A 16,809-nucleotide genomic window follows, 5' to 3' on the forward strand; every position below is an offset into this window, starting at 1 on the left:
AGGGATGCTCTTTAAATGACACACACATTTTAGAGGCCAGAAGCCACACCAACTGGGATGTGGTTTTGGCACAGCTTCTGGACTCATATATACTTCTGTCTCATATATATACACACACAGACAGACAGAGAGGTGTGGTAAAAATGTCAGTTCAATGAGCATCAGCAGTGAAAGGGGCAGAGTATGTTAGGGGTTATTGGTAAATATGAATATAAAACCTGCCAGTCTGATCAGGCCTCCTTCCCAATATTACAACTCAGGGTCATCCAGTGACTGTCCCTCCTTGCTGTCATCAGGTGGGATCCAGAAAGAAGAAGGACATGCCACCTCCACAAGGTTAAGCTAGGGATATATTTCAAGAAGGGCTGTGGAGGTGATAAGAAGGGCTTTTAAAAAACATCTTTAGACAAAGTCTTAACAAAAAGTAGAATTCGAAGACAGAATCAGTACGTAGAGAGATCTTGCAGCCCCTTTGAGACTCATTGAAAGAAAGAAGTTGGCAGCATGGGTTTTCCTGGACTCAAGTCTACTTCCTGACCAAATGCAGCTGAGGAAGTACAGTTAAGATCCAAAGCACACTGCAGAAGTCATCCAGTTTGAGGCCGCTTTAACTGCTCTGGCTTAATTGTAGGGAATCCTGGGATCCGTAGTTTGTTGTGGTGCCAGAGATCTTTCTGATAGAGAAGGCTGAGTGTCTCACAAAACTACAGTTCCCAGAATTCCCTACAATTGAACCAGGGCAGTTAAAGTGGTCTCAGACTGGATTATTTCTGCAGTGTATTTTGAACTCTAACTACTGATTCCTGCTGAGTCAGTTTGTATAATCCTCTGCTTCCCCCCCCCAAAAAAACCAGCAACAAGATTGCAGTCCTTCATAAGCTGTAAAAAGGGAAGCGTTTACTAAGGGTTTGGGGGAGGGGGGGAATTAAATAGAATCCATATCCACAGATTTTTTAAGATTCAAGCATTGATGCACCCATGGCTTCAAAATAAAATATATAATAAAGATATCAAAATAAAGATATACAAATTCTTAAAAGCAAGCTATAATTTTTCAATTTTATATATAAGGGATACCATCTTACTTTGTCCTTGTATTTAATGGGACTTGACAATCCACAGATTCTGGTATCCACAGGTATCCTGTAACCAAACACCAGCGGATACCAAGGGCCCACTGCATTTCATGATAGAAACATGTAATGGTATGCTGTTTTAATAATTGATTAAAGAGTTTTCCAAGGGATCCTGGAACCAAACCCCTTTAGATACCAAGGGCCCACTATGTGTGGCATAATCATTACTCTCTTTAAGTCTCTTTGTGCCTGCTTACCTTCCAAAAAAAGTGTGTGTGTGACTTACCTTCCAAAAAAGGACTGCAAAGCGTGTGCAGATAAATTAGGTACATGGGGGAAGGTGTTGTTGTTATTTTCTATTTATGGCAACTCTAAGGCGAACTGGGTTTTTCGGGGATGAGAGTGTGACTCACTCAAAGTCACACAGTGGTTTTCCATGGCCAAGTGGGGAATCGAACCCTGGTCTCCAGAATGGTAGCCCAATGCTCAAACCACTACACTGCACTGTAATGGATTGCATATTAGACTTAAACCTGGGGTTCTCTGATCCAAGGTTGCTTTCACACTGAATGGTTATAGTAATATGATTCCATTATGGAAGCATTCTGGGATCTGTAGTTTGGTCAGGCAGTATAGTTTTCTGGCTTGAGGATTCTGGGTGTTCCTTACTGAACAGTAGACCCCATGATTTTATAGGATGCATTCATGGCAGTTAAAGGGCAGTCGCAGTACTGTGACTGTAGCGTGGAAGGTCCCCAAGTCTCACCACAGCCATGAAATTAAACAGGGCTTTGGGCCAGTTTCATTTTTCAGTCCTAAATTATCTCAGAGGGGGATTATGAAAATAAATAAAAACTGATGAGAAGAAGAGAAACTGTTTTCCTTACTTTCTAAGTTAAAGTGTGGATAGATTGAGAAACAAAATGCATTATTTCATTTTATGTTTCACTTCCCTCACCATATGGCTCTCTGTTCACTGACTTAATTTGAGAGTGGATCCAGTTGAACTAGGTGGTAATTAATTCTGATCAAACCAAGGATGTAGACCTTAAAAATGGTCTGTGTATCAAATGTGTCATCACCATGATATGTTTGTAACAATGTTGGCAGCCTTCCTGGCATGTAGCTGCATCAGCAACTTCTCTAAACCAGGTGGAGCCAGTGGTTTTTCAAGTCTCAGCATAAGGAAGTGCTTTACAGCTGGAGCCTATAAGTTTCATCGTGCAAATTACTTCAGGGCGGTAGCTGTTGCTTTAATTTAAATAAAGTTAGCTTTTGGAACTAAAGTAATTACTGCTATCTTAAAATACATTCTGTGGGACTTGTTGGCTTCATTTTATTTATTAAAACTATATAATTACTATAATTTCTGTTGTAAGCATAAGATACTGTTAACCTGTAATAGAAATAATCTTGCTGAAGCAGATGTACATTGTATTAACTATGATAGTTAGTCTAGATTTGACCTAGCAGGATTATTGCACAACAAGCAGAGGTGACATTACAGTCAAATATGCAGAGGCCAATACTTGAGAGGTGTGGCTTCCATGAAGAATTACCTTCCCATGGATGGTGACTTGCCATGATCTAAATAGGCATATTCAGCAATATAGAACATGCAGCCCATGTCTTCTCAAGGGCATGAAAAAAAAATGAAAGGCCTTTTTTTGAAGCCAGAAGTAAGGAAATGACTTCCTAATGGCCGCTGGGGTCTAAAAGCATGGAGTAAATACCCTGCCCCCACTGCCCAGACAGCATTTGAGGGCAAATGGATTGGATGGAGTTTTTTGCCATGTGTGCCGTTAATTTAGATCAAATTGTACAAAATGCAGATACCCAATATTAATTCAGTGTTAATAATGAATCTGCAGAAATATTACTGCTTTGTATAACCAGCTTTAAATTATGACTGGATTGGCATATTTTCCCTCAACACCACCTAAAGTTTTCCTGATGCAAAAGCATGAAAGCTTCTTGAGAAATTCAGTGATCCCTGCCTAACAAAGGTTTCACAAGGATGGAGATATACTGCATTGCAAACGAAGTATCTTTTTTGTGTTGCAAATGCATGCTACATTTCCTGGACTTTGATAATCTCCCTGCAGCTACATGGCCAGGAGGAGGAAGTGCAAGCCTGCAAGTAATACCCCTCCATACCATCTGAACTGAGGACAGAAACAGCAAAATGCAGACCTATGACTAACATCTTCATTTTTTTTTCTCCTGTGATGTTTTCACCTTGCCTGATGGAAGAAACCACTGGAGCCTTGAAAGCTTGCAATTTGTATATTGTGCATTTTGGTTGGCCAGTGATGGAATCACTGGTAGATTTTTTATTGGATTTGTTATATGGCTCACACATCTACCCCTGGATGTCAACTTACTGAATTATCTCTACTGATACAGCTATGTTGGGCATTTATGACATGTTGATGTCTGGTTGTGGGGAACCCATACACTGTTTAAAAGGTTCTGTGCTTTCTTCTGAGGAAATTATTCTTGCTTGCCAAAGCCAAATCAGTCAATGAAGCCCGTACAGACAGGCCAAAATAAAGCTGTTTCGGATCACTTTCGAGGCATGCTGTTTAAATGATGCATGCGTCCTAAGAGGCCTGAAGCTGTGCCAAAATCCAAAGCCACGCTCCAGTCCTAAAGACTGGAGTGAAGCTTTGGTGCAGCTTCTGGCCTCTTAAGAAGCATATGTCATTTAAACAGCATACCTCCAAAGTGACCCAAAGCAGCTTTATTTTGGCCTGTCTGTACAGGCCCAATTATTTTCTTACAAGTTCGTCTTCAGCTTATCTCTCATTGATAAGATAGCACAGTGTGTTTCAGTGGAGTATTGCTGAGCATTTAAAGGAGCATGGTCACTGAAGAACAAGGATATAAGTGCTTAGGTTCTGGGCAGGTTGTTTTTAAAAATAATTTGTATATTTTGGCAGTTTAAAAATTATGCTCTTTATCTTTAGGGTACTGCCCGTAGAAAGAAGAAGGTGGTTCATAGAACAGCTACAGCAGATGATAAGAAGCTTCAGTTTTCATTAAAGAAGCTGGGAGTAAATAACATCTCTGGTATTGAAGAGGTAACATCTATATTTTTGCCTTAGTTTGAACGCACTCTTAAAATATTGTTTTCTGAAAAGGATTGTCTTTTTTGAATAATTGACCTTAAAAATCAAATACAATGTACAGTTGGCCCTCACTGCGATCCATTCTGGACACCCACCGCAAAAACGGAGGCTTGTGCTTATTCAGGCTCCATAGGCTTGAATGAGGCATACCCCCATGCACCATTGCAAATAGCAGAGGTCTCCTCTCCATGTATATTCAAGGGTGTGGATCTCAGATCTATGCGTTAGGAGGGGTGACTGTAGTTCATTATAGCCCATTAGTTTGATTATTCAAGTTGCCTTTTTCTTGTTTTGCAGGTAAACATGTTTACCAATCAGGGCACTGTCATCCACTTCAACAACCCTAAGGTTCAGGCTTCCCTAGCTGCTAACACTTTCACAATCACAGGTCATGCTGAAACAAAGCAACTGACTGAAATGCTTCCTAGCATCTTAAACCAGCTCGGTGCTGATAGTCTGACAAGTTTGAGGAGACTAGCAGAGGCTCTACCCAAACAACGTAAGTAGGATTGTAACTGAGAATATTCTTGCAACTTTCAAAGTAGGTTGGGCAAAGTGTGAGCCTCATGTGATTCATCCCATACTGTTTATGCATTTCTCCAAAGGAATCTAAGCCTAAGCACCACAATTTGGGGGCAAGAAATGGCCCGTAGTGTCCACAAGGACTTAGTGTTATTGGCCAATTTGCAAAAATTGAAAAATGTGGTGGAATTACCTGTAGCATCTCCCCAGCCTTGGGTGGGTGCTGTTGCATATTTCGGGGCAAAAAACTGCCCCAACCAGGGGTAGGGTGAGCAGTGGAGGATGTGCAGCCTTGGGTCAATGATAGGTCTAACCTTTGGCACATGTACACCATTTTTTTAAATGCATAGTCCTTTAATGTCAGTGTATGCGGTATAAGATACATTTTCATTTGAGATCTGAATTTCCATAGGAGGGGCTCCTAATGCAATAATAATTTTAGGCCTTTTAATCTGAATTTGATGCACAGATTAGGCTATATGATTCAAACTTTTGTCAGTGTTATGACAAGGGTGGAGACCGCCTTTCAGCCCAGGGAATCTGCAAATTTGATTCTTCAGAAAAAATGGCTTAAGTAAATCTGTTTTTATGTATTTCTGATTATAGCTGTGGATGGCAAAGCACCTCTTGCTACTGGAGAGGAAGACGATGATGAAGTTCCAGGTAAGAAAAGTTCACTTCACTGCTTATTTGTAATAAAGTAATGTGAACAGATATTTAGAAGTAGTTTAGCGCTGGATGGGTTTGAACAAGCTGAAACATTAGATGGAGGTGCTGTGGGTGGAGAGGTCAGCTGAATTGAAATATTCAACCAGTTCTTCAGAAACATCAAGCTTTCATCTTAGACTCCTTCTGTACATGCCCAGGCAGCATTAGTGTCTGGGAGAGCCTTGAGTCAGCTTAGGCTAATATATTTGTTGCAACCCTCTGTGGGCTTGGTGTACCTTATTTTATCTTAGGGTGCATCTACACTGCAGTTTGACACACTTAGTGGTGTAGCTCCATTCTGTGAAATACTGGTATTTGTAGTTTTTAATGTTTTGTAGCCTTCTCTGCCAAAAGTGCTAGTGACTCAGGATTCTGTAGGATAGAGCCATGGCAGTTAAAGTGGTGTTAAACTGCATTATTTCTACAGTGTAGATGCACCCTTTGTTACCTCCAGGCCAGGCTGTTGTAATGTGGGGCTGACACTTTGGAAGGTCAGCTAGTGCAGAATGCAGTTGCTTAAATGTTTGGGGGGAGGGGTTTGACCATTCATAGTATAGCGTATCAGTGGTCTGCTGTTTTCTGATTCCAAGTTAAAGTGCTGATCTTGAAAGACCTAAATGGTTTGGGACCAGGCGTCCTAAAGGACTACCTGTGCCCATCTAAGTATGCCTGGTCTTAAGATATCCCAAAGGCTCTGCTTACAGAACTTCCATCAGAATCAATTGGTGGACAAGAGTAAAGGTATAAGAATATGACATCTTTGTAACAACAAAGCAAAACAAGTCTGCACAACTATTGCCACTGGTTCTGAGATTATTCTTGTTTACCTTTAAGTTGTTTCTGATTTACGGCAACCGTATCATGGGTTTTTCTTGGCAAGATTTACTCAGAGAGGGTTTGTCTTCAACTTTCTCTGAGTCTGAGGCAGTGTGACTTGTCAAAGGTCACCCATGAAGAGATGCATCAAAGTTCTGACTTTTCAGGTCCAGGAAGAGAACATGATACTGAGTTGGCTAGACTGTTTGGAATATATTTTTCTTAAACACAAAGCTTTGTTCTGTAAAGTGTTGCTTCTATCTATTACATTCCATGGAATTATTGAAGGAAAAAGATCTGTATACCATCTATCTGTGGGTTTAATACTTAATGCAGGCTGATTCAATTTATTGAATTGCAAACTATCTTCTTGATATTAGCATGTGTCTTATAAATAAGTGTTATATGCATTTTAAAAGCCTGATTCTTGTGAACTCTTTTTTTCAGATCTCGTGGAAAATTTTGATGAGGCTTCAAAGAATGAAGCAAACTGAACTGTCACTTTAAGTTAAACTTGAAAATTATATGGAGCTGCTATTTTATATTGTGACTTTTATTTGTAACATTTTTGTACTGATCTTACGAATCTAAGATCTGTAATATTTGGAAGCTCTTACAAATTGCAGCTCTCCTCAGTTATTGCTAGTGCACGGGGCATTTAGTTGCAGCTGGGTTGGAATTACACAAAATTGAAAAGTATTAAGTCCAAAATGCTAATAAAGGCTACATGTTTAGGCAAATATTTTAGTAATATTTTGTACTGTGTTGAAGTCTTATGTTCTCTACCAAACATCTATCCTTACCAGAAGCAATCACAAAATTTAGCTTGAAGAGTGCTGAGCAGCAAGCTCTTAATAAATTCATGAGCTAAGAAGACACCTACAGAATTCGTGCAGAAAATACCTATGTGGAATTGAATGAATATGTATATATCCTTTGATTAATGCAGAACAGATTTCATAGACCATGTGTCCTGGCTTTCATTTTATTATATTGAGACAGAGCTTAAATTTAATGTCAATCAGGCAAAATAAATATCTGCAAACATACTATACTCAAATTACTTAAGGAGAAAATAAATGCACTCTAATGCAATTCATTAAGATAAAAACCAAATTGAAAAGAAAGCAAGATAGATGCACTAAATGGAGAAACCACATTTCTACATTTTTAAAAATATAAATTCAGTTTCAAATATAGGATTTTGATGCTCTGGCATCCTACTGTATAGTACACATAATGTGTAATTCATACAGTGGTACGCTTGAATATTCATTTCAAAAAGCACTGTAGAACTTTATCCTCTTTCTAGCGAAATCTAGTGTAAGATTAAGAATGGGGGGAATGCATATGTATTATTACACAGCTCCTCTTTAGCTGACCAGAGAAAACCATTCCATGATAAACCATGCCTCTGACTAAGCCTGTAATAAAACATGTTTACATCCTCAAGTTTTTGTTTTTCACTGAATAAAAACACTTAACAGGTCAGCTGTAACATCTTGGAATCCAGAAAAGATGACTTATTCAAAATAGCTGTCCTTGAAATTCAGTATTATGTTTTAAGTAAATACAGTTAGAATGCTAGATCTTAAGTTCTGACCACACTGAAGGTAAGATGGCATTTCAAACATCTTCACTATCTCTTAACTGCATTTAAGCCAGAGCTGGGAAACATGACCCCATAGATATTGGATGAAATTGTCAAAATTTAAACTTCCAAAAATGCTACTGAAAAGTTAAAAATGAAACAGACAATAGGAAAAGCTATGGTAAAATGAATGTTGCTTCGAAAGGAACAATGGGCCATTAATATCTGTATCTCACATGATTTCAAGGAAAAGTCTCCAATGCAGTAATGGATTAATTCTGGAATTTTTAAAAACTTTAATTCCTAGAATCCTTCAGCCACAATGACCAGGTGCTCTGAGAAGACCTAGCTTTTGCAGTTGGCTCATGTGAAATGGGAAGAGATGTGTCCCTTTTTAATTACTTGAGAATTGCCTGGGTATTTTAGTTTTGCATGACATTTCTGTATTAAACCCTAAGTAAAATCACAAGAAAGCTTTCCCCACACTAGTCCATTTCAATACCATTTGCACATACATAGTGGTCTGAATGCTGGGTTGTATGCTTTTAATACATTTTTAAGTTTTATATTGCAGTTCACTAGAAAATGTATAAAAGTACATAATACATAGACAGAATGAAATATGACATTCTACATACTGAAGTACTCCATCATTCCTTTCTTAGCTATTGTGCAACATGACATTTTTACAAGTAGAATAAATGTGGCTTTACAGATGACTGAATGTCAATCAGATAATCTGAAATGAAACTGTTAAAATCTTGCCAATAAGAGAAGGCAGACTCAGCCAACCCAACTCCCAAACCATTTGATATTTGGCATCCTTGGCAAAACTGGTTAGAGTGTCTCAGTTGTGCTGACCAAGCCATTTTTGACAGTTCAGGCATGTTAGGCAAACATTGTGGAAAAAGACTTCTGTAGACCAACAGCCAGGCGACACAGTCTACAGCAGAGCCCTGGCATTGCTAACTGCTCTGTTAGAGCCAACAGCTGATAAACATGCAGTGCAGCATGAAAGTGTCAAAATCTCACATTTAAGTAACCAACTAAAATTCCCACATTACTCATAAATATGGTTTGCACTCTTCATAAGAAGAACTTCCCATCAATGGTCAGACTAAGGTACCAATTAAAAAATAAATAAAGTCTTTATGATACTAATCAGTGCTAAAACAAGTTGAAATCTTCATATATGAAGTCATCCCATAAGTACAATACTATTCTTTGATGTTTTGAAGGAGTGTTAGTAAATGTGATTCAATAACCTGTTGAACTGAAATGGAAAAAAACAAAAGTTAGTTTTGAAAGTGCTTAACTGTGGATCATCTATAGTGACACAAAACCAGCCCTCCATCCTTAATAGTCTGGCACTATCAAGAAGGATCCTAAGGGACTACAATGTGCTAATGCAAATGCTTTCTCTACACTCACCCACCTCTGGCTTTGTCATATGAACAGGAATTTTGCTAAACGTTTCATTTCCTAGCTTCACCTTTCGGCTGTGCTCTTGCAAAAGTATAATTGGGTGCAGCACTGGATGTTGCTGGAGTGCAACTGGCTCCAGCCTGCATAGCGAATGGTGAGGGATCATGACAGTTTCATTCCAATATCATGTGGATTGCTATCTTCATTACAGCAGAGCTTGATAAAATGGAGGGGTGAGGGTCTGGAATTTTTTTTTTTGCCCTAAATGGTCAGTAATTCCCCCAACCTCTGAGGTGACAATTTTTGCCATTGTACTTTTCTAGGATTTGGGACCCCTTTGTTCAGCCTGTACAGTCCTGCCCCCTTCACTTCCTGATTTGAGAAAAGGCTTGTACAGGAACAAAAAAAGGTAAAGTGAGGAAGAAAATCCAGTAAAATTCCTCCTGAGACTTGGGATGGCTGATAATTTTTTCTAACCCCTCCTCTCCTGTTTTGGTTATGTAGGGTGAAATGGGGTGATAGAGTGGCCCTTCTTGGCAGTGACAGGTTGACTCTTCATCGGCCATGGAAGGGGACATTGATATGCGTCTTCAAGTGAGCTCCAACTTTTAGTAACCTTAACATAGGGTAGGATTTATTCAGCGATGATTGCCATTTCCTTCTTTTAAGGCTGAGGAAGGTTCCGAGGTCACCCATTGGGTCTCCAACGATAGGTGGGGATTTGAAACCTGGTTTCATAGAGTCCTAGTCCAACATACGAACCACTACACCATAGTTAATCCCATGGGGAGCAGGGAAAATTCACTCTTGCATTACAGCACCACAAAGAAAAAACATGGCACATATAGGGCAAGCTCACTGCCCCCTCTACAAACTCTGGAACTAAATATACAACCAGAAATCCACAACAAGCAAAGAAGGCAAACACATTTTTTCTCATAGATATTTTCAGTAGTGGGGGAGAGGTGTTTGTGTGGCAAGTCAGTAGGGGTACAATGCTATATTATGTTGTAGCTCTGCATGTAGTACCATCACTGTAAATGGTGGCAAAGAAAAACAGTCGAAAAGTAACAGTAAAAAGTTTGTTGACTCCTAGTGATTTTAGCAGAACTTCTAAACATATATATTTAAGATCACAGACAAATCTGGCATTTTCATGCATATTTGGAACAAAAATAAAAACTGTTTAATCTACTGATAACATTCATTTAAAAAATTCTGAAATGCTTGCATACTCACCACTACGATGGCCAAGGGCAACAGCTAGATCCATGGAGTTATATCCAGAATCTGTCTCTATGGTTGGATCAGCACCATGCTCTAGTTAAAACAACATGGAATTTAAAGCATTGATTTATTAAGATACTGCATTTCTTACAGTTCTCATTGACTAATATTACCTTGGTACTACTTACCTAAGAGTATTTTGACACATTTCACATGGTTTCCATGTACAGCATAGAGCAAAGGTGTGCCACCATTCTGTAAAAATCAAGGAAATTTAAAATTTTAGAATTAATTTGTAGTTTATTTATTGATATGTTGTATGTACATGGAGGGATTTAATAGCCAAATACATTTTTGTGGGCATAACTAGTCCTTCTCTGAGTCTAGTGTCATGTGTACAGAACACAGGGGAGCTTTTACAGAAGGTGCAAGCAAACAGGTGCAAACCAATATTTCTGCAAAACCTCAGTGAGAGAAGAAACTGTCCCTTTTTCCTCTAAGGAGAACTGAAAGAAAGATGGGTTTTCTCCTGTGTTTTCAGCTTTCCCAAAAAATAATCGTCTTGCCCATTGCTAGGGAAGCGTGAAAGGGGTAATGTGTCTCCTATTTTGATTCTGAACAACACTGTAATGAAATACTGCTGACTAAACTTGCACAAGAAAAAACACCTCTGTGGAAAATTAAGAGAAAATACAGAAGTCCAGTTCTCTTCTGTGAGTGAAGCTTTTGTTAAAGATGGAGGTATTTGCTGTTGATGAGCATTTGGGTGAAATTTGCATTCATACCAGAAATACACAGGGATTCCTGCCAAGGACCCCATACACAAGATGATCTTTCAGCGTATGTAATATTAATATGCAGTTGAGATGAGGGGTAATCCTTTCTTTATAGTATCATTGTGGAGTCTGTTTTCTGGTCACACTTTAATATGACAGAATGGTGTAAACCGGCTTATATTTCTAGATTCCCCTCCTCTATGTTATGCATCTCCTTTAATATTATGGATACAACCTTATGGACCTTATTCACAGGTAAGTGAGTGTTAGCAGACAAATGTTGCATAAGTCTACAATCCTTTACCTCACAATGCAGGTTTTACCTACCATTATATATCAAGTCAGATATTTGTCAAATTCCTTTTCCCAGTCTGGTTGCCTGCCTGGCTCATATTTAAGAGAATCAGCAACTTTATCTCTGCTTCAGGAATCCTAAAACCAGCAGCTAATTGAATTTTTTGACAAACTTTATTTAACATGGGGTCTTCCAGATATGCTGTATTACAACGTCCATCATTCCTCAACCAATAGGGAAGGCTGATTTAAAACATGGCAGGGATTAGAGCCTAATCTCTTACAATAATGCCATTAAAAGTCATAGCAAGAAACTCATCAAAAACTCTTCTAAACTTACATTCTTCTAACCCAATTCTTATTGTACTATCCAAGTTGCTGAAATACAACTCCTGGAATTTCTGACCATTGGCAATGCTGGCTGGGGTTTCTAGGAGTTGAAGTCTAACTGAAGCTGATGACCACAGTTTGGAGGCCACAACTCTGAGGCCTCAACCCTTTCAAGAAAGAAAAAAAGGATCTGAATCTCAGTGGACCATGACCAGGCTTGCAAGTGTTACCATTTTGATACTACTCCCTAGAAATGAGAGAGGGCAAAAATTGCAGACTAAGAGGAGACAACAATTAATCCTGCAAGTGAAAGCTTTCATGTCTGCTTATTTATTCATCGTTTGTTTTTGTCTATGTTGCAATATTACTGTATTTTCTGAACCTTAATATATTTTATGACTGTTTTTAATTGTGAGTGATCCTGAAAACATTAGGATGGAACAAAACCCTTTTAATAAACAAAGTAAATAACAAGCAGTAACACCTTAAGTACTAAAGCCAAGCGCTAGTCTCTGACAGTTAGATCCATTGATTCAATGACATTTACATAGGCGTTGATTTCCCATTCTGAAGTTGATTCAGTGGATCTACTGTAATTGGCCGTAGTGAATGGATTTAGGTCCAAGGCAGAACCAACCTCATTAATAGACTTACCCAGTCGTATTCATTCACATCAACTCCACAATCAAGCAGCATCTTGACGATATCTGTGTATCCTTTACTACAAGCCAATGACAAGGCGCTCTCACGCCCCTTCCCCAGAATCTGTGGATCTGCACCCTGGCAAAAAAATAAATAAATTGGTAAATGAGTTGTTATCATATTAATCAAACACACCAGTTCAACCAAACGATGTCAACTGTCTAGGGATTTAAACCACCTTAGACAACGGAACTATAGATTTAGAAAGAGATGGCTATTCAATCTCAGTTTAAATACCTTCAAAAAAGGGGAGGCCACCACCTTCTGAGGCAGTCGGTTCTATTGCTGAACAGCTCTTACCATCAAGATGTTCTTCATAATGTTTAGTTAGAATCTCTTTTCTTGTCATTTGAATCCACTGGTTCAGGTCCTAACCTCTGGGGCAGCAGATAACAAGCTTGCCTCAGATGATGATCTCAGCTCATGGGCAAGAACCTATGTGAAGAGATCCTTCAGATAATTTCGTGTCAAGCCATGGAAGCCACATGGGTTTTCTTTCTCCTTTATAAAAGCTTCCATATTTTCCAAAACTATCACACATCTCCTGTCACCACCCCCTGCTCCTGGACAGGAACACCCAGTGCTGTTCCAGAGCTGGTGGGCAGAAGTCCATATAGTTCAGCAATTGGCTTACACATTGTAAACTGCTCAGGGAGTGTTAGTTCACTGATAAGTGGTATAGAAATGTACTTGCTAGACTTTAAATAATCCTTGTCATCAGAATTACATCATGCATGGGTTTTGCTTCTTTGACTTTTTAAAACTATACTAATAAATATCATGAATTTATACAGTGCAAAGCCCTTTTGACAAGGGCTACTGGAATTTTTTTTTCTGGATTATGAGCACTGCATTCGTATACAGTATCACTAGAAATGAATGAAGCGAAACAGATTTTCACTTACATTTTGCAGTAAAAATTCTACCACTGCTATTTGTCCATGAGCTGCAGCCCACATCAGAGGAGTAAAGCCTTCTTCATCAGTATGGTTGATGACATTTTCTGTTTAACAAAACATACAGATACACAATCTTTCAACTATTATCTTTGTGATGATTTATACAATCAATTTAAAACACGATTTTCTTCAAAGGTAAGCAATGCTGGAGGCACAAAAGGATCCATTGTGAACACAAATTAATGGCTGTCTATTTAGCCAAGCTATAGTTCATGGATCTGCTATGGTGAAACTGCAAAGCAGGCAACAGGAGTCACTTCTAAAGCTGATTAAGAAGATGAAGAACAGACAGCTGCACCCACTGTAATAGAACATGAATAAGATTTGACACTCTTAAGGAAACTGGACTAACCTCACCTATCGTTTGGAACGTATCTGCTTGCTGATATCACACCAGTCATCCAAATCACAGGCTAGCTTAGGAAACAGTTATCACCAGAGTAGTGGACTAAAGCATGGGCAATGCAGGCTCTAGTCTTCCTAAGCTATAAAGTTTACAGCGTGACCTTGGGCCAATCATGCTCTCTAAGCATGATCAACCTCAAAGATGTGAGGAACAGTGAGAAGCAAGTATTCACCTATAACTCACTGCAGGAAAGAAGGGGTGTAAATAATCATAAAATAGCCTCCAGCATTCAAATATTGCCACTCTTGTCACTTTAGATGCAAACCCAGCACAATCATCAAAAACAGCAGTGATTAGTTTCTAAACAATGAGATCCATAGCTCATCTGGTAGCCAAGGCCTTCTAAGATGTCCTGCCACTGCCCACAAACCTACGGGACCAATCAGTGATTGCTCTGTGATACCTAAAATGTATTTTGCACATGCTCAGAAGCTCTTTCATTTATCACATTTCCAGTGCATGCCATTTGCTTCTAAGGACATTCTAAAAAGTGTGTATAATAGGAGTAGAAATAAAGGATGAAGGTGAATCTCTAAGAGCACATGAAATAAAAACCACCTAAGGAGAGGGGAAGGTAGGATACATGTAAATAAATGAATGAATAATCAAACTTCCTATTATGTTTCTTCCCCCCAAAAAACTAAGAACACTGAGCTGCTGCTATTTGTACATTTTCTGATTCTGATGTGTTGATATGTAGAAGCCCATAAAGTTTGTTGACATTATGATCTACAAAGTCAAACCATCCGCAAACTATTTTCATGATTAAAAAGAGAAAAGCAATGTATGAAATGAAGAACAAATAGTATAAATGATCTATGTAAAAGCCTGCTACAGCATCCATTCCAACTTGGCAACTTATCATTGCTGCCCCCCCAAAAAACAAAGCCAAAACAAATTCTTACCTTGCTCTATGCGTGTGGCTAAGTATAACATTTCTCCCTGAGCAGCCAGCTGATGAACAGATAGAGCTGTAAAGACAACAACAGAATATTGTATCCTTAGATGCAATTAGCCATAAACTCAACACTAAAATTCTGTCTGAATGTCAGTAAAGTGGGGATACTAACATGGCTAGTTTATTTACAATTTGAATAAGCTTTGTTTACCCACAATGATATGCTGAATTATTACATTCTACATCAAACATCTTTTCTTGAATTAGATAAATATCAGAAACCTAGACAGACAAACTAATTTAAAGTGGACACAAAAATAAAGAGAACACAAAAAATATCCCAATAGCTTCCAAAACAAAAACTGAAATGTACAGTTCTACTGAGCAACACTCACAGTTGACAAGCAAAGGTGTTGTGGAAACTTCATTTCCTCTGTGCTTGTTAGTTAAAGTGGTTGACTGTTTTATTGGTGAAAAATGTTTGGTCGTTGATGGAGTGTAGACATGTCTAACTTGAATCCCAGGAGAAGGAGAAGTATGGATATTGCACTCAGCTGTGAAGTGAAAAATACATCAATAAGCAGAGATGAAAATCCACATTTTAAGAAACAGGTTTGCTTCATGCTGTGTTGGGTAGAATGCTGTGAAAACAATCAGCCAAAACTAATGAAGCATTGGTTTATGCAAAGCATCCCAGCTCACAGAGGCATCTTTCTTAGAGGAACTACACTTCCAGAATGTGAAATAATAATAATAATAATAATACAGCATTATTTATAAAGCGCTGTAAAATTACACAGCACTGTACATACAATTTGACGGTTCTGAGATAAACAAAAATCCAAAATGCACTGGGTTGACCAAACCGCCATTTAAGGGCATTGCATGTAATCATTTGCAACAACAATACTTATGAGCCTTTATGGAAAGAACACTTTAAAATCCTGACCTTTAAATAATACAGATGCCACTTCTAGGTCCGAGTTCACTTGATCCTGAATGTTTTTGCTGTCTTCTTCGTTCAAAGACTTGACAAACCGAGAACACACATTCATATCAAATCTATTGGGCAAAATGAACTTCATTCCCATGGCAACACTCTGAGCTTGTCCTTCTTCAACGCCGGGATCGAGGTGATGCTCCACTTTGATGTCTGGCATATGAGACAGGCTATAGCTGCCAGCACAGTCTTCCACGATTAACTGGGTACCAACGTCTAGATTTGTTGACGGTTCCATTTTCCGAAGCTCAAGTTATTTAAAGTGTTTCCTTATGGTTTTTCCTTCTAGCGTGGAAGTTTTTTTAAAAAAAACCTTAGATGGCCAAGGTTTATGACAATCTGCAACGAAAAACAAAACATTGGGATATAATGCCAAACCTCATAATAACACAAAAGAAGAACAGTTCTTCAGCATGAACAGGTAAGATAATTTAAGTAATACAAAATATTTCCTGCAGTAGTCTGGATGCTTTAAACCACTGACTTCAAAACACCTCAAGAATGTAATGCTTAAATGTGGAATAATCATTTACATTTTCTGTCTGCATTCAGGAACTCTAATGAAAGCAGCCTTCCCAATCCCCATTGCAATCTTTGGATGTCATGATCAAAATCTCTCTATAAACATTCGCCACAGCGTTGGTTGGGGAAGCGGCATTTGAAATGATGCTCATTTTTCATGGTAGACTAGCTTTAGATTATTCACGGATCTTATCAATATGTTCTCTCTAGGAATATCTAGGTCCTCCAGCACAACTCTATGGTCATCTTTATCCAAAAGTCACACTGAAGGACCAAGAGATTCCTAGAGAGGACACTCCGCTAGGCCTTTGGAGCTCCTCCAGCGCAGTTCTATGGTCAATGTCTGGCAGATGTTGACCACAGAGTTGCACTGGAGGACCTAGAGATTCCTAGAGAGGTGTTTTTGTTATTTGGAGTTCTTCCACA

At 38.7% G+C, this 16,809-nt stretch overlaps 2 protein-coding genes and 1 pseudogene across 5 annotated transcripts in view; 1 reads left to right on the forward strand and 2 right to left on the reverse strand.

The window, feature by feature from the left end:
- BTF3 (basic transcription factor 3) overlaps positions 1 to 6,993 on the forward strand; it is a 7,500-nt gene extending 507 nt beyond the window's left edge. Inside the window, exons 3-6 of the mRNA XM_042448478.1 lie at positions 4,046 to 4,159; positions 4,505 to 4,706; positions 5,336 to 5,392; positions 6,701 to 6,993. Coding sequence (XP_042304412.1) covers positions 4,046 to 4,159; positions 4,505 to 4,706; positions 5,336 to 5,392; positions 6,701 to 6,747 — 420 coding nt within the window. The 3' untranslated portion in view covers positions 6,748 to 6,993. The remainder of the gene's footprint in view (positions 1 to 4,045; positions 4,160 to 4,504; positions 4,707 to 5,335; positions 5,393 to 6,700) is intronic.
- Positions 1 to 16,809, reverse strand: part of LOC121920665 — a 1,182,487-nt pseudogene that overhangs the window by 191,029 nt on the left and 974,649 nt on the right.
- The window catches only part of ANKRA2 (ankyrin repeat family A member 2), a 9,173-nt gene continuing 738 nt past the window's right edge, over positions 8,375 to 16,809 (reverse strand). For all 4 annotated transcript variants that reach the window (XM_042448474.1, XM_042448475.1, XM_042448476.1 and 1 more), the window contains exons 2-9: positions 15,811 to 16,200; positions 15,257 to 15,415; positions 14,869 to 14,934; positions 13,504 to 13,601; positions 12,551 to 12,676; positions 10,685 to 10,751; positions 10,509 to 10,589; positions 8,375 to 9,117 (exon numbers count right to left, since the gene is read on the reverse strand). In XM_042448474.1, the coding sequence (XP_042304408.1) occupies positions 9,062 to 9,117; positions 10,509 to 10,589; positions 10,685 to 10,751; positions 12,551 to 12,676; positions 13,504 to 13,601; positions 14,869 to 14,934; positions 15,257 to 15,415; positions 15,811 to 16,099 (942 nt within the window). In that variant the 5' untranslated portion in view covers positions 16,100 to 16,200 and the 3' untranslated portion in view covers positions 8,375 to 9,061. The remainder of the gene's footprint in view (positions 9,118 to 10,508; positions 10,590 to 10,684; positions 10,752 to 12,550; positions 12,677 to 13,503; positions 13,602 to 14,868; positions 14,935 to 15,256; positions 15,416 to 15,810; positions 16,201 to 16,809) is intronic.

The sequence above is a fragment of the Sceloporus undulatus genome, chromosome 2 (genome assembly GCF_019175285.1).
Source record: "Sceloporus undulatus isolate JIND9_A2432 ecotype Alabama chromosome 2, SceUnd_v1.1, whole genome shotgun sequence".
Lineage (NCBI taxonomy): Eukaryota > Metazoa > Chordata > Lepidosauria > Squamata > Phrynosomatidae > Sceloporus > Sceloporus undulatus.